This window comes from Abramis brama (assembly GCF_963993115.1).
Source record: "Abramis brama genome assembly, chromosome: 18".
Lineage (NCBI taxonomy): Eukaryota > Metazoa > Chordata > Actinopteri > Cypriniformes > Leuciscidae > Abramis > Abramis brama.
This window is the reverse complement of record NC_139980.1, coordinates 24,401,175-24,423,825: the sequence shown is the minus strand read 5'-3', so window position 1 is coordinate 24,423,825 and position 22,651 is coordinate 24,401,175. Positions and strand designations below refer to the sequence as shown.

Genomic DNA, 22,651 nt, shown 5'->3' with positions numbered 1-22,651 from the left:
ATCTTTTCCACTGGGGTATCAAAAAGAAAAAATGAATAAAACGAACAGGTTCTTGGTTACCAAAAATATTTCACAAGAAATATTGATCCTCTGATGTCTAGTGGTTGTCTCTCTGTTCTCTTTAAAATATGACCATCTCTTCAACTAACCGATCCAGCAAACCAATTAATCCCAGCTTTGGATGACTCGGAGTGCCTCCAGATACAGTGGGCTATACATGGATCCACACAAACAATTTAAAAGGATGCAGGAGAGCTCGATTTCAACAGAGATAAAAGCAACGGCCAGGTCCTTCTTGTATTCAGGTAAATTTTTCTAGATGTTTCAGCAGAAACTTCAAAAATATTCATATTTTAAAATATATATATATAAAAAAATGCTTAAGAAATCCATTACTCCGCCATTGCGTTCAATATACAAACACAGATGACTCTGTTCACAGGCAGACAGTGCTCACCAGCTGACTACCGCTTAACACAATGCATGATGGTGTAAGGGAAAGAAAAATAAGGGTCATTTCCTGTAGGGGAATGGGGGCATGAATTCTGTTCAAATGTCCCATGAGTTCTAAACATTTCAGAGATGCCCTAGAACTAGCGGTGACATTATGTAGCAAGCTTCTGACAGTTCACATTAGCATTAGTGTACAGCATCGCTTAACTGGCCTGCGGGCAAAGTCAAACAAGTCCACTTCAGTGCCCGTGAAAGAGTAGAATGAAGTAAGTGAGTTACAGATGGAGGTGTAAGGGAAGAGATTATGAAAGAAAAGTGAAACGGAAACAGAAAATAAGTAACAAAAAAACTACGTCTCAATACTGTTGAACACATGTCAACAGATTTCAATGTAAAACTGGCAACAACAAAAAAAGTTCCATTCTGACTATAACAATATTTGACGAACTTGACTGTTAAACTTCAGCATGCAATCATGTTGGTAATGCTTTTTTTCTGAATAACTTATTAGTGTTGTGATCAAAACACAAGCTTTACATTTTAAACCCAATTAAAAGGTTAATTTATCCCAGAGGCTTCCTCTGTAAGTGCATTCCCATAAATGTTTTTCTGTTCTTACAAACTTTTTACAAACTGCGCTTTGTTAACCCCAAATGCTGATTCATTCATCCAGTATAATTGGATTAACTTTTTTTTGTGAGTGCTTTGTATTTATATGGCCTGAGACTTGACCATGTCTCATTACTGAAATAATCTCTCACATTGATTCATTCAGCACAGACCAAATTTTCCATGATGCTTACTGGGTGAAAACTCATCACAGCTGGTGTCCAAGTCAATAGGACGCCCAAAATGCTCTGTGGTTATTCCACCAAAGGCATGCACTGCCAAAATTAATCATTACATAACAAGCTGCTCTGATTTATGAACACACAAAACATACTTTTAATGCACTGCAAGCAATTAGACTTCACTGAAGAAAAATGCTGAGCAAAAACACTCCTCAAAAGCTCTTTATTGGGAGTTTAAATGGAAATTTGTGTCAGTACAGTAAGTCAATATGAAACAAATCTCCACAAATCAATATGGCCCATGTGCTGTGCTCATCACATGTTCTGGCTGATTTGGTGTACTGACAGCAAAGGGAAACCTAATTCAGTTCTGAAGTGGTATAATGACAAGGTGTGATCAATTAAACGTTCAGCTGACTCACCGTATTGCGAGCAGCTCATGTCCTGATTTATCATCTGGGACTTCAGAGTGATCTCCTGTAGTGATAAAATAATGAAATACTTTTGTTACAGAAAGGCATTTAGAGATACAGTCAGATGTATATGGGTAAGTATGCATGAATCACTCACGGCCGCTGATCTTGGTGCTGACTCTCTGGGCGAGGGAGATGCTCTGAGAGAGCTGGTCTCTGAAGCTCTGTCCCATGTAATAATCGATGTCATTGGAGCGCAGGAGCTCTTCAAAGGCCTTGGTGGTGTCTCCCAGGTGCTGAGTCAGAATATGACACACGCCACGGCCCTCCCGCATCCTCTGACGCAGGTGAGACAGCTCACGGGCCTGCGCTTGGATCAGCGTGTCAAACTTACTGCAGGGAGAATGGTGAGAGTAGCAATTACGCATCATTACTTAGAGTGAGAATACATGATGTGAAATTTTAGTGCTATCAATTGATAAAAAATTTGATCAAATAAACTATAAAATAAACGGATTAATTCAATGAATCACAATATATTGATCGCAATAAAAAATATATATTACACTACATATACATTTCTAAAATGTAATATTTTAAATGTCATATTAAAAAAAATATTAAGGAATTAATCACTAATTAAGTGATTAATTGCGATTAATCATATGTGTATTTATATTTAATGTAATTGTAATCTTGAACATTTTTTAAAACTTGAAATGCACAATTTTTTGAATGCTATATATATATATATATATACATATATACATATATCAAAATCAGACAAAATATCTCAACCAGGGGCGCATCTGGTACTCACAAACAAAACTATGGGTGCTCCAGAAGGGGAACAAAAATCTTCCCATTTTTACTATATATATATATATAGTATTCAGTAATATAATATTTAATATATATATTGTTTTCAATAATACTGTATTACATTGCAAATTTTGAAATGTTTTTGAATTTTGAAGATTACATAAATATTTCATATAAATACAAATAAATGTAAGATTAATTGCAATTAATCACTTTTAATATATATATATATATATATATATATATATATTAATATGTATTATACTCTTTTAATATATTACATTTCATATGATGTAATACTATATACTGTATATACACACACACACATACAAATAAACACAAACAATAAAAATATAAATTATATATAAGCAATATAAATTAAATGTAATATTGTTTTAAATTGCAAATTAAAAGTGATTAATTGCAATTAATCTTACATTTATTAGCAAGATATATGCCTATCTTGGGCATATATACATTCAAAATATATATATAAACTTGTAAAATTTCAAAATGTAGTGTAAAGTCTGCGGTCCTGCAAGACTATTACATAAATGAACTCACCCCGGCCAGCTTACAGCCTTGCCATCTTCTGCTTGACCTTTGCCCTTCCTGAGCTGCTCCTCCAGTGACGTCACACGGGAGACGAGCTCCTGCAGCTCTCGGTCTTGTTTGGGCTGGCGGGGGAGAGAACCGAAGCCGTCAGACGATTGCCAGCCCTCGTCCTCCTCAGCTGTACTCTGTGCCTCAGAGTTATCCAAGCCCCAGTTGACCTTACGAAGAGTGCTGACTGGAGTTTGATCATGCGTTTGGGCCTGCAAGCTACGGATCTGAGCCTGAGATCGGGACAGCTGACCGCGCATGTCCTCTACCAGCTGCTGCAGGTACGTCACGTCATGTTCAGTCTTCCCAGAGTTCAGTGAGCTGGGACCACCCCACCACTGAGAGTCGCCATCACGATAGGAGAGAGATGTGCACAGCTCCAGATCATCAAACTCTGCAGCAGAGCAAGAAGTACATTTTGATATTGTGTTCAGAAAGTAAAAATTCAAGTCACCTTTATTTATATAGCACTTTTTACAATACAGATTGTTTCAAAGCAGCTTTACAGTGATAACAGGAAATGAATGCAACAAAAATAAATACTATGACTTTAAGAAATGAATGCCCCCTAGTGGTAACACCAAATGAGATTACCTGGACTGCTGGTGTCTTCTCTCTCTGCCTCATTCTCACTGCGGCCACATGTTTCATAACCCAGATCCTGGATGTCCACCTGGACCTGCTTATTGTCCTGCTGTACTGATGTTTCCGCTAAACGAATGACCAGATAAACATTTCATTTAAAGCTTTCTATTTATGTGTGTTAGTAAGTGTTAATATTCATACTGTAATAATCATAGACTTACGACAAAAATACCCTTTAAAATATTATACAGGGTGGGCCATTTATATGGATACACCGTAATAACATGGGAATGGTTGGTGATATTAAAGTCCTGTTTGTGGCACATTAGTATATATTAGTGCACACCACCCATCTTGAGGAGTTTACCCCCTCACATATACTAATGTGCCACAAACAGGACTTTAATATCACCAACCATTCCCATGTTATTACGGTGTATCCATATAAATGGCCCACCCTGTAGTATTTCATGATGTCAGATTTATTCATTTTAGTTCATTTTAATCATGCATCTACTTTTAGCCTACAAAAATATTTTAGTTGACAGGAAAGTGTAAAATTAAACCAAATATTCAAACATTTTATATATTCACCATTTAACAAAAAACTATTTGAAAACTTTTTAGGATCCTTGTTTAAAAAATAAAAATAATTTTTTTAATCTCCTGAAATAGTATAGTTATAATTGAGTACACTATTGCAATAAAATTTTGTTTATTTTACATATGTTATTCATTCTGAGTGGGTTCGCCAAATGGCATTCTGACTATCTTAGGCAATATGCGTTCATTAACAATCGTTTCTGCCAGCAGTTTCATTAATGATGTCGTGTTTACACTCACTGAGCAGTTCTCGGTAATCTTTGAGTTGTTCGGCTTGAGCTTGAACTGTGGCCTCTGACACCATGAGTCTCTCCTGAAGCTCTCTGCTCTCCTGCTGGACCTGCTCAAGGTCAGACTTCAGACACACCGAATCCTTTTCATTAGGCTGAAACACAAATATGCATGAACGTTAGCAGTAAAAACCTATGGACAATATTTACCCTCAGATGTAAAGTCAAACTCACCTCTGTACCAAACGCTTCCACCAGTTGTCCATCGGACCTATCAGATGTGTTCTTCAGTCCATCATTCTGAGGTTTTCTTCCTGTCACCGTACTCTTGAGCTCCTCATTTTCAGAGCGTAGAGTAAAGAAAGCTTTCCTGTTTCAGGAGCACACGCATTAAAATAATTTCACACTTTTTCACTGCAAATCACTGTTTGTTATATGGATAGCTGTACCTCATCTGAGAGAGAGAGGAGAAGCCAGCCTTTTCCAGCTGGGACTTGAGCTCCATCAGTTCTCTCTCTACTGCCCTCTTCTGCTCCACCAGTAGCTTGACCTCGGTCAGGCCCGGACCTTCAGCTACAGCATCCTGGCAGCCTTTAAGACCTGTATGCTGATCACAGCTCTGTGAAAGGAAAAAGACTATGGTTAGGAAAATGATTAGGAGACCTGTGCTATACTTCAAAATAAACTATGACTGTAGCCTCTGTATATAGTGCACATTTAGAATTATACATTTTATATGCATCAATCCACATTTGATGTCTTATCTTGGTATTTTACACTTCATGCAGATGTCTTATGGAAGATAACATCTGTAGATTAGTACAGTTATTGTGTAATATTTAGTACAGTGTTGTTATTGTTAACCAAAACTAAATTAACAAAAAACCCTTTTTGTTAACTGAAATATATATATAAAGTAATTTTAATTAATTTTTATTTCAGTTTTGATTTTAAGGTTATTTTATTTATTTATTTTTTCAAAACACCTAAAAATTAAACTAAAATTTAAATGAAAACTGCAAATATAAAATCACAAGCTATTATTATAAATATTTATAACTCTGGTATAATATAGTATATAATACATATTACATTTATTTCTCTTATGTACTTTTTGATTTATTTTGCATATTTTTGTTATTTTTGTTTTTTGTTATTTTTCTTTACTTTAAAAAAAATAAAATAATAATATTGATATTTACACTTTTTCTCTCCCTTTATAACATAAAGCACTTTGAATTACCATTGTGTATGAAATGCACTATGTAAATAAATGTGTCTTGCAATTCGATTATATAGTATAAGTCAGCATGGTTGTAGAATTTAATATTTTTTGTATGCTGCAACTTAGTATAGTATAGTATAATATAGTATAGTAAGCTACATTTAAATATTTGAAGTTCAATGTAAATACAAAATATGTTTCAGATTTGCTTTATATATTATATCTTCAGACATAGGACTATATAAAAAAATATATATTTATGACTATGACCAAACTACAGTAGTCAACATTTGAAGTGGATCAAAAAAGTGGATCAAAAAAGACAAGAACAGGTATTGTTCAAAATTCATGTATAGCTTTGATGAAAGGTTCTGATCCACTTCAAATTTTGACTACTGTACATACAGTACTATAAAGCTTTCAGCATGTTGACATACCTGTATGCTGAGCAGAGACTGAGCAGTCAGTTTGGAGCGTTCCTCGTCTTCGGCACTGTCAGCAAACTCACTATTACAGTCTTCATCCTCCTCCTCTCCATCATCTGATGTGAAACCTAGAGGAAAAAGTGTTGCATTGTTAGTACAGAAATACACCCAAACGCATTCACACACTCTCATAGACACTGTGCACTGACTGTTGCATGCGTCACTATGGAGACTAGTGAACATAATACTCTAATGAGGCTCGGCTTACTGACAGTGGGCTTCTCTGAGTAACCTTTCATCAGCAACGTATTCACAAACTATCCAGGATCATTTTGACTCTCAGTGACTAACAGATTCTCCAGACCAGTATGCACACAAAAAAACAAGCAGAAAGACAGGAAGAACAGGAGCAAATAGATAAAAATACTCATTTCCTGAGCGGCAGCACTGCCCAGTTTTGGTTTCGCTCCATTACTGTACAAGTTAATATGTTTTGCACAAGTTCACAGAATATTGAAAAGGTCTGTTTTGAGCGCTGTATTGTAAATTCAGTGGTACATTAATCTTTTCTGCAGCTCATATAACTTTAAAAAAGGATTAGAAAACAAAGTGTAAACGTTGACTTGTATATGTCAAATGGGATGCTAAATCTATCAGCACCTTGTATTGTAACTACAGGGAAACTGGGACTCTGGAAAGAGGTTTAGCTGTTTATAGCCAACTAGATTCTAGAATTATTGATTATTACAATTTGAGCATTTATAAAAGGAAGCTGCTACATGCTCTACACATTTAGGAATGCTCAAAGTGGAGCTGTATTGCATTCATTTACTAATGACTAGAGTCAATTTGACATTATAATTTCATGACAAATATAAATATATAATATATATATTGATATAAATCAGCTACTGATAAGTTTTGAGAATGAGTGATTGACGGGATTGCTATTCTGGACTGTGTTCGACACAGGAGCTCAGCTGTGTATGTTGTGTAATATCTGAAAACTACATATTTTAGCTGCATATACTGCATGGATCAGTTATAATCACACAAAGGGGAACGTGTTTGGTTAGGTTTACTGTGCCGTATTTAAACTTGGGCATAGACTGTGCTTGTGACTTTGGGAAATGAAAGAATAGAGAAGAGAAAGATATAGAAGAGAAAGGATCAGCCCGAAGGCCCGATATATGTCCCAGTATAAAAAGAATAAACAGGTTTTCACCGTAACACCCAGTATTTTTACTTTTGAGTATATTTCATCAGATAATTTACTGAGAGTCAAAACGATCATGGTACATACAAAAAATATGAAAACTAAATATGAAAGCACAACACACATCAAGCAAATGTCCATAAAGGCATCAGTTAGGCAGTGACATTATGTATTCAGCTCAATACTAAGTGCAAACAATCTGTATATGACATGCTACAAACATCAGTTCTTGTTATTTTGCATGCAGAGACACACTTGTTAACATATATTAAACCTATGCTCTTAACCTATTAAATAAATCATTATTCTAAATGAACACAGCAGCACTTAAATACAGTGAAACTGTAATGTTTTGGTACTACAGTCCTTCTAGAGTCCATTTTGTTACAGGTTTCTACAGTGAACACAGTGACAGTAAAATAATATAATGCAAACTTTTTTGCAGTCCTCAAATTAATATATTACGATTTTTGTTTTTCTCTTTAAATTAATAAAGTATAGCTAACTACATAGAATATCTGAATAAAAATAAACAAAATGAGCTCAAATACAAATGATTGCACTGTTAAAAACAATACAATTTTTAAAAACCTCATGCACACAGATAAGAGGAAACATAAGTAAACATTTTGTTAGAATCCATTACAATAGTATCTATGAGGCTCTAGTGGCTTCAAATAACTAAAAATTCACAATTCAGTCTTTAGATATTAATAATTTCAAACATTTGTTAATCTCAGAACATGCTTATCTAGTAATTATGAACATGATTGAAATGCACAAAGCATCATTTGTCCTCTGCAGCCCAGGAGAACCCACATTACAGACCAAACCGCAGCCTGTCCCCACCTCCAAAATCAGCATGTCCTGTTTCCATGGGCACCAGTGGATCCAAAACAGCCTGCTTAAAAAATAATAATCATACAGTACATATATGAAAAGCTGAAACTGTACAGTAGACATGCCTGCTGATTCAGTCTGTTTTGTTAAAGCTCAGTTGTTTGTGTTGACGCTCTTGACTTACCTTGTGATTAATGCAGGTGGCATTGTGATGTTCCACCTTCTCTCTCAGCACCTGCAGCTCTTGGGTCAGTTGCTCTACCAGTGGTAAACCTGATGGCTCCACTAACTGCAGCTGCAGGTCCTGAAAAACAAACTTGATAAATATACACGTGTACTAAAAGATCAAATTTTAAACTCAGAGCCTAAACACAAACCTTGATGATTTCCTCTTTGACGCTCACAGTCCTGCTTAAGGCCTCTAGATCTGAGACCTGGGCCTGGAGCCGGTCTTGGTGGGACGCCAGGGTGGAGCGCAGGGTGGTAAGCTGGTTCTGGGCCTCTCTTTCTCTGCGCAGAGTCAACTGGAGCTCATCCTGAAGCGCCTGTGTGTCGACTTCGGTTAACTGAGGGTTTGAAGACCCAAGCTGCCTGCGTAGCTCCTGCAATCGAGCGGTCTGTTCAGCCATTACCTGACCCACACGCCCTGCAGAATCCTGGGAGATTGAGTGTCAGGTTAAAAAGCTATTTAAAGCTCAGGAGATACATTCGTTTTTAACGATGCCAGTAGTTTAGAGATCAGTGATAGTGTCACCTTTATGTACTGCTCTCTTGAGTTGATGGTGTTCAGAAGGTTTTGGACCTGTGAGTGATGCTCTTGAGTCTGTCTGGTGCGGTCCGACAGAAGCTCCTGAAACAAGCGCTCCTTCAGCTGCAGCCGAGACTTGAGCTCCTCAGCCACCTCACTGGACCCGACTGACACCTTACTGAGCAGAACCGAAGTCATATCCTGCAGAGATGCATGTTGGATGGAATGAAGCAAGTTGAAAAGAACATAGATATGCAGTATATCTGAAGCATGTGTTCACCTCCGCCTCTTTAGTGCGTGTGTGCAGTGACGTCTGCAGCTGGCTGATTAAAGTGTCTCTTTCTCTCAGGCTGCGCATGTGTGACTCCTCTCTCTCACGCTGAACACCCTGAGCATTGCGCCAGGCCTCACACACCTGCTCCAGCTCTAAACCTTTGCCACGCAGCAACAACTCCAGACTCTGTAATGATAAGCACAGACAAAATAGTTCTGAACAAATTCAATGCTGGTATTCACAGTTTTAAGCAGGATGCGCGTGCGCCATCAATACCGTGATGGTTTCCTCGTTGTTGGAAAGCACACATCGAAGTTTCTCAAGGTCTCTCTCTTTCTCCCTCAGTAGCAGTTGCAGTTTACGCACCTCGTCTTCTTTCTGTTCCATGCACGTGAACTTCTCGTCTACCGCTCGCTGAGAAAGGCAAGGGAAAGTTTGATATCACACATTTCATACACAATAATAATTTTAAGAAAAGAAAAATAAAGACAAAATATTGTCTTTAATTAACACTTTTATTCAGCGAGGACGCATTTATAATGATTTCTATTTTAAATAAATGCTGTTCTTTCGAACTACGTCAAAAAATCCAGAACAAAAATTCTATCAGTTTCCATAATTATAATATTAAGCAGAACAACTGTTTTTAACATTGATAATGATAATAAATGTGACACTGAAGACTGGAGTAATAGCTGAAAATTCAGCTTTGCCATCACAGGTATAAATTATATTTTAAAGTATATTGAAATAGGCAGTTATTTTATATTTCACAATATTACTGTTTTTTTTATCAAATAAATTAAGCATTGTTGAGCATAAGAGACTTATTTTAAAAACATTCAAAAACAACTTAGTACTAGTGTATATAAGGCCATTTTGTGTCACTTAAAATAATTCAAGAACATTAAGACAAATAAAGAAAATTAACTTAAAAAAAAGGAGACAAAGAAATATTTATTAATTCATAATTTAAAAATAAATAAAATAATTTCAATTCAAAATAATTGTATTAATATAAATGATAATAATACTGTATGTTTGTTAAATGAGTGTTTATGTACCTCCAATGCTCTGTCTCTTTCCTGAATGCGTTGTTTGAGCTTGAAGATGAGGTTGTCTTTATTTCCGGCAGGCTCTTTCTGACCATCCACCAGCTCACTGTAGTCCTGATCAAGAGTATATAGCATCAAAGATTTACATCCTTACAGTAAGTCTATCAGTACTAAAACTAGAACTGATAATCAAAATGTTCTTTGTATTTCTTACTAGTAACAGTTGTTCTTTGTGCTCTAGTGAGGTCTTCAGTTCTCGGATGGTCTTCTCTCTTTCCTCGACCTCTTTCTCTCTCTGTCTCCCTTCATCTCTCCATTTCTCCTCTATTTGCTGCACCTCAAAGCGAGCCCTCTCCAGAGCAGCAAGTAGATCGTGGTTGTGTGTTTCTGCCTCCTGGTGGTGCTGCAGGGCTCCCTGCAGGTCAGCCTGGAGGCGCTGGTTTTCTCGGGACAGGTCATCTTCTCGCCTCTGGCCCTGCTGCTGTGCTCTTTGAAGGCCCTGCAGCTCAAGCTGGGCTGAGAACAGAGAGCCCTGGAGGTCCAACAGATCAGCCTGCAGACGGCTAGGAGCCACTCCAGACACCTGCACCAATGAGAAGTCAGGACGGTGGGACAGAGAACCAGATATAGTCATCAAAATGGGTTTATCGGAGTCATTCCCTAGTGGCTGTAATAAAACATTGTCGACAATGAGAAAGTGTAAAACATGAAGCTTGGAGGAGCGTGATCTAGTGTTGTCAAAAGACCCGGTACTTCGGTACCAAGTCGGTACAAACATTTTTTTAAACGTCACGGTACCAGGTTTTCTCAAACCCGGTACTTGATGCGCGTGCATGCCCGAAGCGCGTGCAGTTGCGTCCTCTTCATAAAAGCGCTGAGACATGGCGACCGGCGGTGCTGCTGATGTGGTGCTGATGTTTTTGCGCGTGCAGATACGTTATTTCAAATGGAAGCGAAATAATAGAAGCGGCGTGCTCGTTTTTCCATGCGCGCCTATGTTCATGGATGCATAGCAACAACAGACGCCACGGGAGAACAAGCGCTTGTGGAAAGGAGAAAGCGGTGCGAACTGCGCTCTCCATGATGACGAGGAAGTATTAGCAAAGAATTAATTGATTTCTAGCCCTTGCATTAGCTTTACTACTATATATAGCCTATTTATATATAGAGGAGAGGAACTATATAGATATATTTATGGAGATGAGAAATAAAAAGCCGTCATTAATATCAGTCCGTCAGAAAAGCAGTTCTAGTCTTATTCTTGGCTGGATAACTCCTAGCAGGTTTAAAAAGCCCTTTTAAAATTAAATATGAATGCAGTTTTGGATTAAATAAAAGTACAGTCAAGTCAAATAAAACACGTTTTATCTCCTGTATAGTTTGGTAACGCTACAATAAGATACCATTCATTAACATCACTTAATGCGTTATCTAACATAACACATTGAGTGAACAATATATTTTTACAACATTAATTAATGTTTGTGAATGTTATTTAATACAAACACTTGATTGGTCATGTTTGTTCACTTCATTCATTGTGCATTAAATAATGTTAACAGAAATAATGTTAACTTTTGATTTTAAAAATGTATTTTTAAATTAACCCCTAAAGGAGAATAATTGCGACAGTATATAACTATTGTTTATTGTTAGGTCATTTTATCTAATGTTATCTAACAAATGGAATCTTATTGTAAAGTGTTTTTAATACTACAGTTTCCATCTTTGTAACTGTGATATACACTTTAATATAATTATGTAAATTTAATCTAAATTAAGCTTTGGTACCGAAATTGGTACAGAGAACCGTGGATTTTCACTGGTATTGGTACCGAATACTGAAATTTTGGTACCGTGACAACACTAGTGTGATCTGCTTTACTGAAGGAGGATTCCCACCTGCTGCTGCTGGAGCTGGAAATGGTTGTTCTGTTGTTTCAGAGAGTGCAGAAGCTCATTCTGCTCTTCAGTGAGCCGATGGAGATCAGCAATCTAGTATGAAACACATTATTTTATATTAATATTACATTAGTCCCAGACTAAATTCATTTGAGACATTTATGTAGATTATTTTAAAAAAAAGAAACAATTTTGATGGTTTGACAGTTTAATGTTATTTTTGAGTCCATTATCTAAAAAAGCCAAAAGCCAAACAGTGTGTCTCAAGCCTGTGAGGAATGCCTGATATTCCAGTCACCACTTTGTGCTTGAGGGGCAGACATACCTCACAGTCTTTAGTGTTGAGCGAGTCACTCAAGGTCTGTATTGTTCTCTCTTGACCACATGCTGCTTCTCTGACAGAACGTAGTTCACTTTCCATGTCCCCGAGCCTCTGCTGTAACTTCTGTGCAGACAAACAAAAGAGCTCAGTGCAATAATGATTTAATGCTTCTCATCCCCGCTGAGACATAACAATGCCATAGCAACAAAACATAGCAATAACAGTACACCATATGAACATGACTGCTTGATGAAACAGCTTTTACATTTGATGCCAATACCTTATTGCTGGTCTCGCTTTCTCGGATCTTGGTCTGGAGAGATTGGACCTGCTGTTGGGCCTTCTGCAGCTCGCTCACACACTGACCCGCTGCGTTCTCATACTCCGCCAGCTGACACTGCTGCTCCTCAATCAACCTCTGAGACACAGACACATCACACAAACAAATGCTTTAAACTATAGGATTAATGTTACTTGTTTCAGAGACAGCAAAGTTTATTCAAATTTGATGCAAGTTTTCTTTTCTGCTGATGTAACCATGATCAACTGGCTAGGGAATAATAACATGAATCAATCCAAATCAAATTGATTAGTCACGTTATGGAAGTTAAAAATACTGTTTCACGTCTTACTTTCAATAAACACCTTGCATAATATATAGTCTGCAATTACTAAATGAGCATATATGCTTGAAAACTGTATTGGTGTGAGTTAGAGGACAGGCACGGTGCAGAACAAACAGTTATGACCATAGCCTCACTCAACAACTTCCTCAGGATGTCCTATTTTTCCATGGCAGCATGCCGCCCACTTCCTTGTTTTTCATTTTCATTTCATTTCATCTTATAATAAAAAATATAAATTAGTCTCTATAATAAATAGAGACTTGACTGTGCACAAAAATAAAAGTTTGTCTAGCACAATAGGGGTAGCACCAGTAACTGGAGGATAATGTTTCTGATCCAGCCCTGTCTACAGTAACATACAGTGATTACAACTGGTTGTGCGCAGTACAATAGTGTAGGCTGTGAACACTAAAGATCAGATTACTCACACTGCCTGTTGCTTTATCTGTCACTACCTATCTGGGTTTACCTTTTGATAGGTTAGATTAAACATTACATACAATTATATTGCTAAAAAGATCATATATACTTAAAGGATTAGTTCACTTCAAAATAAAAATACTGTCATCATTTACTCACCCTCAAGTTGTTTCAAACCTGTTTGAGTTTCTTTCTTCTGCTCAACACAAAATAAACTATTTTGAAGAATGTCGGCAAACAAACAGTTGATGTACCCCATTGACTTCCATAGTATTTATTTTCCTACTATGGGTCTCATCAACTGTCTGGTTAACGACATTCTTCAAAATGTCTTCCTTTGATGTTCAATACAGGTTTAAAACAACTTGAGGGTGAGTAAATGATGACAGAATTTTCATTTCGAAGTGAACTATTCCTTTAATGCTGTTTTTTAAGATATATACACTCTATCGTTCAAAAGTGTAGGTTGGTAAGATTTCTTAATTTTATTAAAAGAAGTCTCTTATGCTCACCAAGCCTGCATTTATTTGATCAAAAATACAGTAGAAATTGTGAAATATTATTACAATTTTAAAAAAAATGTGTTCTATTTTAATATATTTTAAAATGTAGTTTATTCCTGTGATGCAAAGCTGAATTTTCAGCATCATTACTCTGGTCTTCAGCGTCACATGATCCTCATTCTAATATGCTGATTTGATGCTCAAAAAACATTTCTTATGATCAATGCTGAAAACAGCTGTGCTGCTTAATATTTTTATAGAAACCTTGGCAAATTTTTTTCAAGATTGTAACATAAATGTCTTTCCTGTCACTTTTGATCAATTTAATGCATTCTTGCTGAATAAAAGTTGCTGACCCCAAACTTTTCAACTTTTACACAGATGCATTCATTAGAAGAGCAAGAATATAACACTCCTTTTGGAATTGGCCTGTTGCTCACAACAACAGTTGCTATGTAAGAGTTGCTATGAAGATGATGGGTAACCTAGTAATCAAAAGCAATCAGAGAGCTGGAGAGCTCTGGGAACAAAAAAAGCCTGAGGGAGTCCTTGATCAACTCATCTAGTTTGTATCCTATAAATTCATCTTTCCTCTTTCTTAATATAGGCCTACTTTGTACAAACAGACAGTCCAAAGATGATTCTTTCCAAACAACCCTCATTATTTCCTCCTTTTCTTCATTCAGATTTTTTTTTCTTTCTGAGAATCCGTAGGTCTTTTTATGTACCTTCTCAAGCCCTGATGGCTTGCACTGAATGTAATCATCCAACCACAGGTCTTCCATTTCTGCCAACTCAAGCTGAAGCTCCTGCTGGATGCTAGAAGGAGCATCTGGAAGATGGAGGGAAAGGGGACACTCCATCCCAGTGGGAGTCACCTGGAGCAGAGGGTAAGGACTCTCCATAGGTATAGCGTTAGGTTTGAGGAGCACAGGAATCCGACTACCTTTGTGACTCTGGAGAGGGTGATATTCAAAGCTTTTAAGCAGGCTGAGGGCAATATCAAGTCCACACACAGAACCAGGCCGTGACTCGGGCCTCCTGATAGTAGATTGTTCCTCTTCAGACTCTCCCTGCATGGTGTTAGGAAGGACCTTTGAATGAGACTCTTGAGTGAGATCTACAGCAGTGTCCAAAGACTCCACAGAGGAGCCAGGACTTATGCAGAAGGGCTCTTGATCACTGGGGCAGCGAGTTTGGTTGTTTTCGACCGGTTCGGGTTCTGGTGGAGGTGCGGATGGGACGGTCTCCTCAGTGCTGTCCTGAACACTACCGGAGTAGCGTGTGGAGGGTCCACAGGAAGTGCTCCGACCCACTTTCCTGGGAACCTTGCAGACAGCCTCATAATCTGAATCTGCCACTCGCAGCGCAGCGCATCCTTTGCACTTCCTGGGTCGGGGACATGGACTAGCATCCGCTGCCGCGTGGCACTGATGGTGAGGGCATTGATGGTCTTGAACCTGCTCTTGAGCGCCTTGCTCAGCCCATGACTCATAGACAGAGTATGTCAGATCTTCCTGCAGTAGAGCACTGTATTCAACTTCAGTCAACTTGGAGAAGTCCACTACAGGAGAGTCCGAAGCACCATCATCCACTCCAAAATCATCAGCATTGTTTTTGCGGTACAGTCCGCTGATGCACTGTCTGAGCCTGTCTTTCTCCAACAAGAGCTTCTGCATCCGTTCGACTGACAACGCCTCCACCCTGGCGATCACAGTGTCGAAGCGATACATTCGGTCCAGCATGAAGGTACACTTGCTGCAGGCGAACTCTCCCCGGCCATCTCGGGTCATCTCCTTGCCCAACGCATAGGACAGCAGCACCTGCAGACTCAGCTTGGCAGTTGGGTGGAAGATCCATCGGCGTTGGTTACCATACAGCTCCCTTGCACAGATGCGACACAAGTCCTTCATCTTTGAGTCCAACATCATAAATCTTCAATTGAATAATAATCTAGAGGTGTTTGGGCCAAGACTATACCAAGAGCGAAAGTGAAGATGTCATGACATATAGAGATCTTATATTTCTATTTTTCTTCAGTTCCCATCAATTGAAAATAAGACATAAAAAAAATATTTTAAATATATGTATATTAATTGTAAACTATCATAATTTCACGTTAGGTTGTTTATCATAGATTAGATGACGACTTTCATTTATCCCAGGCAATCCACTATTTCTTAAAGTTGTAGTATTTAATGTCCTTATTTATGTCCTTGAGATCGATCTTTAAATATATATATCGCTGGAAATAAATCTCGATTTTGATTTTAATGTCCAGAAGCTTGTCCTCGTCAGTGGAAATAAAGATGCGTGTTTTGTCCTTCACTCGCGCGGTCCAGATAATGTTTCATTCGCTCTTCTGTGAAGACGCCGACATGACAGGACATCATTTAAATCCCACCGCCCGACTCCGGTTTAAAACACGAGTCATTTTCATATAACCATCATTACACGATTTGTAAACGGAAACAATATCATATTCTATCCCCAGAATATTTGCCAATATTCTGTGTATAACCGGGTCTCAATGAATGTTCAAGGCAGTGAAGCAGCAAACGATGTGGCAAGAGTGAGGCAGGGAAAATGGCGCGTACCAATTTCTGGACAAAAAGGGGGGGGTCGCAAACATGCGTTTCTACAGTATATGCTACTTATTTAAAACGTAGCAACGGCTGTTGACTTCCGAATACGCAATTACATTACAGCTACTATCTAAATCGTCGTTTTATTGTTCATTACTTGTCAACGGTGTTTTTGTAAATTCTCTGATCACCCCTCAGTATATGTAGTGCTACCGGCCGAACAAAGGGAACAAGCCAAGAAAACGCTGACACTACTTTACATACTAATTTCCATTTTCGAAAGGAAGTGCGACTGGGAAAGTGACTTTGATTTTCATACGCCCTGGTTTTATAGTATCTATCTACACCACTGATATAACTATTCCTTGTTACAATCCTGAATTTGTGTGAATGGTTGTTTTTATTAACATTAATAATTGTGCAGTTGTATGGGTAAATTAATTACTGCATTTTAGCACTGCTTGTAAATGGCAGCAGTGAAGAATGTCATTTGTTGATTTTACAAAGATTTAAGCATCCAGATTTGCTATCAACAACCACATACCAACCTTGTAAAGGATAGATGGACCAATCTCTTATAAATTACTATTGATTCTAGCTAGAAATAACTGAATGATGTCGTGTTTTATGGCATGTTTGCACATACTGGCAGTTTTTGGTGTCCCTGTGTGAATTTTTCATTCAAATGTCTCTAGAATTTAGACAACGGAGACAGAACACCATAACAGTGCTAAAACACAAAACAGCCTTAATCAAAAACCTATTTATCCTAATCAGGCAAATGTAGTATTATCTCACTGTTTATGTCAACCAGTGACAGTGATGGCAATGAGCTGTTGTGAGACAGTAAAATTAACTGTGTGTTTTCATTATAATTCTGTGTAGGCTACAGTGTGATGTAAATGATTGTATATTTTAGGCCTAAATTATATTTTGAAAAATCACTTCAAAGTTGAAATCCGTTGTTTAACTGTGGGAAAGAAAGTGCTAGGATTTCAAAAATAGATGTCATCACTTGTCACCTTGCAAATCCAGGTTAAATAAGAAACCGAATACTGCATATACCTTTAACCCCTCAGTTGGATAATGTTTTTTGTCTATGGCATGACAAAAATTACTTACAAGAGCAAATAGCAGCACTGAAAGTAAAATACATGAAAATACCAAATAATATATATATATATATATATATATATATATATATATATATATATATATATATATATATATAAACAACCCAGAAAAACAGCTTGGATTGGATGACAAATGTCAAGTGCTGTGAAATACTAACATGCTGTTCGATTTTTAAAATGGTTGTAAATGTGTGTGCTCGTGTGCAGTCTCAGCCTGCTATGGCTGTACACTAGATGTCACTCTCAGCACACTGGTGATGCTATTTCTTCAGTAAAATTACAGCCATTTTCCTAAAAATGGGACCATTCATTCATACCTTTAGATATAAAATAATAAAATAAAAAGTCTTACTTGCATCTCCTGCTCTGTGCTGCTTTTTCCATGAGCCAGTTCTTCTCTGGGGGTCTAAAAAAAAGAAAACAATATGTAGCCTACTTCTTTACAAAACAAGCCATGACACACAGTTTAAAAGACTAATATAAACATTTGATTTTGTAGTTCTGTTTAACCCTGTAAAGCCTGACATATGATTATTTGGAATGTTATTTTTCATATATAAAAAAAAAAGGTTTGCATGTTTTTTGTTGATTATACATCAGGCTTTTATGACTCTGAGGCCCAAAATGAGCAAAAATATGCAATTTGTTGCATTTGCTGTTATTCATATGGCCAAAAGTAAGAAGAAATTCTGATAGCTTGTAATGTAAATCAATAAGATCTTTATAACAGTATAGCAGACTACTTGAAAAGCATATTAATTTGACATATCACTCTATAACTCCCAATAATAATAATAGTTAATAAGATATTTAAATGCTTAGTTTTATTATCAAAGCTCTGTAGGTTTTTTTTATAAATCAAAATACAAAATACAATGATGATTGAGAGATGTGTAAATAAACATTCCTCAAAAGCTTGATGTATCATATTTGATACATTTAAACATGAATTTTCTTAAGAACAATGTATGGATAATATGTGAACCTAAGTTGCTTTAGGACAGTAAGTGTCCATATTGAAATATATAACAATATAAAAGTTAATCTTACATTTACTTTATAAAAATCTGAAAAGTTTATTCAGAATTATACTAAAAAAAGACAGAAGGCATGTAGTAGATTGCATACAAAGCTTTGATCACGTTGATAATTTAAAGGTCTTAGAAATGTGTGTATTAAATATGATACAGTAAGCTTTATAGGGTTAAACAATTTCCTTTGCATTTGTGTCAATTTGCATATTCTAGTCAATTTGATTCATTGTTACAATGTTAAACATGTTTATCTACATGCAGGCTATACCAATTTTATACGTCTCAGTCAGTTTACATATGAATCTAAGGTGAAGTTAATATAAATCTCCCTGTTTATGTGATTTATACCCATACTGTAAATATACTAATCTGGGAGAAGTATTGAATCACTCCTGCATGTGCCATGACCTATTTGCAATGGCATGACTGTGTGTGTATGTGTTTATAAATACAGTCTGATATCTGAACCCACTTTCTCTTTTGGGGTTGAATAGGGGCCAGAGGCCAAAGTGACCTAGTTATCTGCCTTAACCACACTGAAGAATATAGTAGAGCCAGATGTCACATGCACAATCACATATAACACACAATTACGTGAGCATGTATGTTTGAGTGTGTATGCTTAATGCCTAAAAGCATTATTCTGTGACACGCTGCAGGGATGACACAGATTTAAGAAGGCTACTGATTACCAGGGCCACATGAAATCTATGTGTGCATTTAGGTGGATGAGAGTCCTATTGTATACCTGTGTGTGTTTCTCTTTCTGCTGGAGGGAAAAGTTGAGGCTCTGCACTTGCTCTTCCAGCTCAGTTAGTTTTGCAGTAAGGACGTCCCTCTGTGAACTTAGATCGGATGCTTCTTGCTCTCTCCTGCATACAGTTTCATTCAGTTCTGCTATTAACCTAAGTGAAACAAAGAGAGGAAAAGGCATAATAGATCGAGCAACAGATTATCAGAATAATCAACATTATATAAAACAGTCCCTGAATTAACTTCAGTATATTCAGTCATATTCATGGTCACTGCTGTAATGTTTACCTGTCCTTCTCAGCCATCTCATCAAGCTGTGCCATGGCAGACAAGCTTTCATTTCCCCCCTGCATTTCCATCATCATCCTCCTTTCTAGGGCCAAACAGCGTCGGGTCTCCGAGTCAGCCAGAGAAGCCATTTTTTCTGCTTCACTTCTTGCCAATTGAGCCTCCTGAAAGTAAAAATTGCAGTAAAATTAAATGCAATGCAATAAAATAAAACGCGAAAAACTGCAATGCAATGCAATGCAATAAAATAAAATGGACAGTTTTGGTTCTGCATGCTGAAACACGTTAAGTAGTGGATTTTATAAAGTCTCTTATACCGACTTTGCATCAAAAACACACACTTCCAAGAGTACGTAACCAAAAGCAGCAAAAGTGTTTAAATACTAAGCACTGTAAATGTGGATTTTGTTGTGTGTACTGTAGGAATGTAATATGCACCTCCTGCAGAAGCTGGATCTTGGTCTCCAGAATCTCTTGCATGTGTCCGATCTCCTGCTGGCGTTCCTCACAGCGACGCTGCACCTCCACCTCATTCTGATTGGTCAGACTCTCTGCTGTGGTTCTGTGAAGTAACACAACGCAAACAAAACAGCTTTAGTGAACAATTCGGAAAGAATGCGTCAAAACAAATCCATAGATACAAATGGGAAAAGGACGCTTTTGATCTGAATGCTGCCTGTGGCATTGTGGATTTGTCTCATAGTTAAATAAGTGTCTAAAACGATGAATTATTTCTGCCATGATCAATAGAAATGTACATGGTACAATGTTCTTACACAAAACGTGTCATGTAAACAGCGCTGGATATATAATAAACCTAATTAACAAAGAAAGGAATTGTTTTCATTGAAATAAAAGTTACTTAATTTACATATGCACAGCACAGTTAAATTGGACTGTGATTGGTTAGTGAACGCACCTACAATTTTTGAGGGAATTCTACTTCCTAGAAAGTAACTTTTCTGATTTCTTTAGGACAATAATTATTCTCATTTATTATCAGTAATTGTTCTGATGATAAATGAGAATATATAAATATATATATAAATAAATAAACAAACTAATTTAATTCTAAAACTCTAGATAATTATAATTTATCATTTAAAAAATAAATAATACAAAAATTGTATTTAAAATATCACATTTTGGGGGAAAGTATCAGTGTCCTTTGGGGGGAAAAATTAAAAAACAAATTACTGCTAGTGGTCATGTTTGATTTATTTAATCTTTGTCCCTGAGCACATTCATACCTTTCAGACTCAGTGAAAGAGTTTCATTTCATTTTTCAATCCCCAAAGAGTATTAAGGCAAAAGAAGAGAGTCACAAAGGTGACTCGTAACAATCTTTGCTCATGTCTCCAGTGGGATGTTTTAACCTGTACTTTGTGTGTGTGAAGGGTGTTGCTCTGACATTTTAAGTATTCTGGAGTGTCTGTGAGAGCCTTTCACTCAGAGCAGCGCTCTAGAAGCCTCTCGAGGACTTCATAACAGCTTTTCCAGACCCCGTTGCTCCATTTCAGCGGAGCTGTTTTTGAACGTGATGATGGCTGCGGCACTGACCCCGCTGTAATTGTTTGATCCAGAGCAAACGGCACCTCTGGGTTTTTAACTGTGTCGTGCCAGGACATCCATAACTGCAACGAGCGGTCTGAGTGATCGTCCTGATCAGTCACTACAACATGTTAGCAATCACAGCCTAAAGACATATCATTTAGCTCGGGAGGTGAAATCATTCAGTTCTGATTTTTTTAGTCCTCGGTGAACCGAATGTCAGTTCTGAGGGTCGGAGTGATGGCTTAAGGGAAGCTATGAAGAAAAAAGTGAGGAGAAATGATGAGGGGATTTTTTTGCTTGATGGCAAAGACTCAGGCTCAGGTCACCGGCAAACACATCATCAGAACCGAACAGAGCGTGTGATGGAAATGACACATAGCAACTGGCCCTTCAACGGAACAATGATGTCACCTGAAGAATAACACGAAGCAAGGGGGTCTCATTTATATGTGATACCCTAAAGGCCAATGGATCCTACTGTAAATTTAAACATTACTGACACACTTCCAACCCAACTGTAGAAGAAAAAGCAAAGCTTCAGCCATAAAGCGCCAAACTTAACCCCACTTACGTGAGGACTAAATTGCTCATTGTGTGTTTTACTGAGAATGAATTAGCCCTTGCCACTATAGACAGGTGGGTCAGTAAGATTTTTTTTTTTAAAGAAATGAAAACTTTCATTCAACTTTCTTTCATTAAATTGATCAAAAGTGACAGTAAAGACTTAAACTGTTAAAAAAAAATCAAACAAATGATTATTTTTTACTTTGGCCATCAAAGAATCCTGATGTTTCTACAAAAAAAGCAGCAAATCATCATGAATGATTTCTAAAGAATCATGTGACACTAAAGACTGGAGTAATAATGCTGAAAATTCAGCTTTGCCATCAAATAAATAAATGATGGCATCTCTAAATTTTGCTCTCCATCAGCAAAATCAAGTCACAGGGCCATGTGCTGCAGTAGCCTACACGTTTCAAAGGGTATCATGACACTCTGTCTTAGATAGGCTTTGGCCTTTTGCATTTGGCAGTATAGCAAGATAAGTCGCACATGCCTATGAGAAGCAGATATTCTGATAGTAGTTGGAAGCAGCCCAGCATTATGAGTGAGAGAGAGGATCACCAGACTGAAGAAAAGACAGATTCATAAAAGCACAGTCTCAGCTGCTTTAGCTGCTTTCCTTATTATGCTTGGCTTCACTACCTGCACTCTTAATAAAGACTTCATTTTATAAAAGCAGTTATG

General features: G+C 37.2%; 1 protein-coding gene across 9 annotated transcripts in view; it reads right to left on the bottom strand.

The window, feature by feature from the left end:
• pde4dip (phosphodiesterase 4D interacting protein) overlaps nt 1–22,651 on the bottom strand; it is a 66,015-nt gene that overhangs the window by 17,075 nt on the left and 26,289 nt on the right. For 5 of the 9 annotated variants that reach the window (XM_084091148.1, XM_084091151.1, XM_084091150.1 and 2 more), the window contains exons 1-20: nt 14,785–16,133; nt 12,788–12,925; nt 12,511–12,630; nt 12,186–12,278; nt 10,498–10,866; nt 10,293–10,397; nt 9,505–9,642; nt 9,235–9,414; nt 8,961–9,155; nt 8,584–8,862; nt 8,391–8,510; nt 8,216–8,270; nt 6,163–6,278; nt 4,950–5,119; nt 4,735–4,870; nt 4,511–4,655; nt 3,677–3,793; nt 3,044–3,476; nt 1,815–2,050; nt 1,667–1,721 (exon numbers count right to left, since the gene is read on the bottom strand). In XM_084091148.1, coding sequence (XP_083947274.1) covers nt 1,667–1,721; nt 1,815–2,050; nt 3,044–3,476; nt 3,677–3,793; nt 4,511–4,655; nt 4,735–4,870; nt 4,950–5,119; nt 6,163–6,278; nt 8,216–8,270; nt 8,391–8,510; nt 8,584–8,862; nt 8,961–9,155; nt 9,235–9,414; nt 9,505–9,642; nt 10,293–10,397; nt 10,498–10,866; nt 12,186–12,278; nt 12,511–12,630; nt 12,788–12,925; nt 14,785–15,987 — 4,403 coding nt within the window. In that variant the 5' untranslated portion in view covers nt 15,988–16,133. Of the gene's footprint in view, nt 1–1,666; nt 1,722–1,814; nt 2,051–3,043; nt 3,477–3,676; nt 3,794–4,510; nt 4,656–4,734; nt 4,871–4,949; nt 5,120–6,162; nt 6,279–8,215; nt 8,271–8,390; nt 8,511–8,583; nt 8,863–8,960; nt 9,156–9,234; nt 9,415–9,504; nt 9,643–10,292; nt 10,398–10,497; nt 10,867–12,185; nt 12,279–12,510; nt 12,631–12,787; nt 12,926–14,784; nt 16,134–18,126; nt 18,181–19,556; nt 19,714–19,849; nt 20,014–20,287; nt 20,412–22,651 lie in introns of those variants that run through there. The other 4 variants (XM_084091153.1, XM_084091154.1, XM_084091156.1 and 1 more) reach the window with 2 other exon arrangements.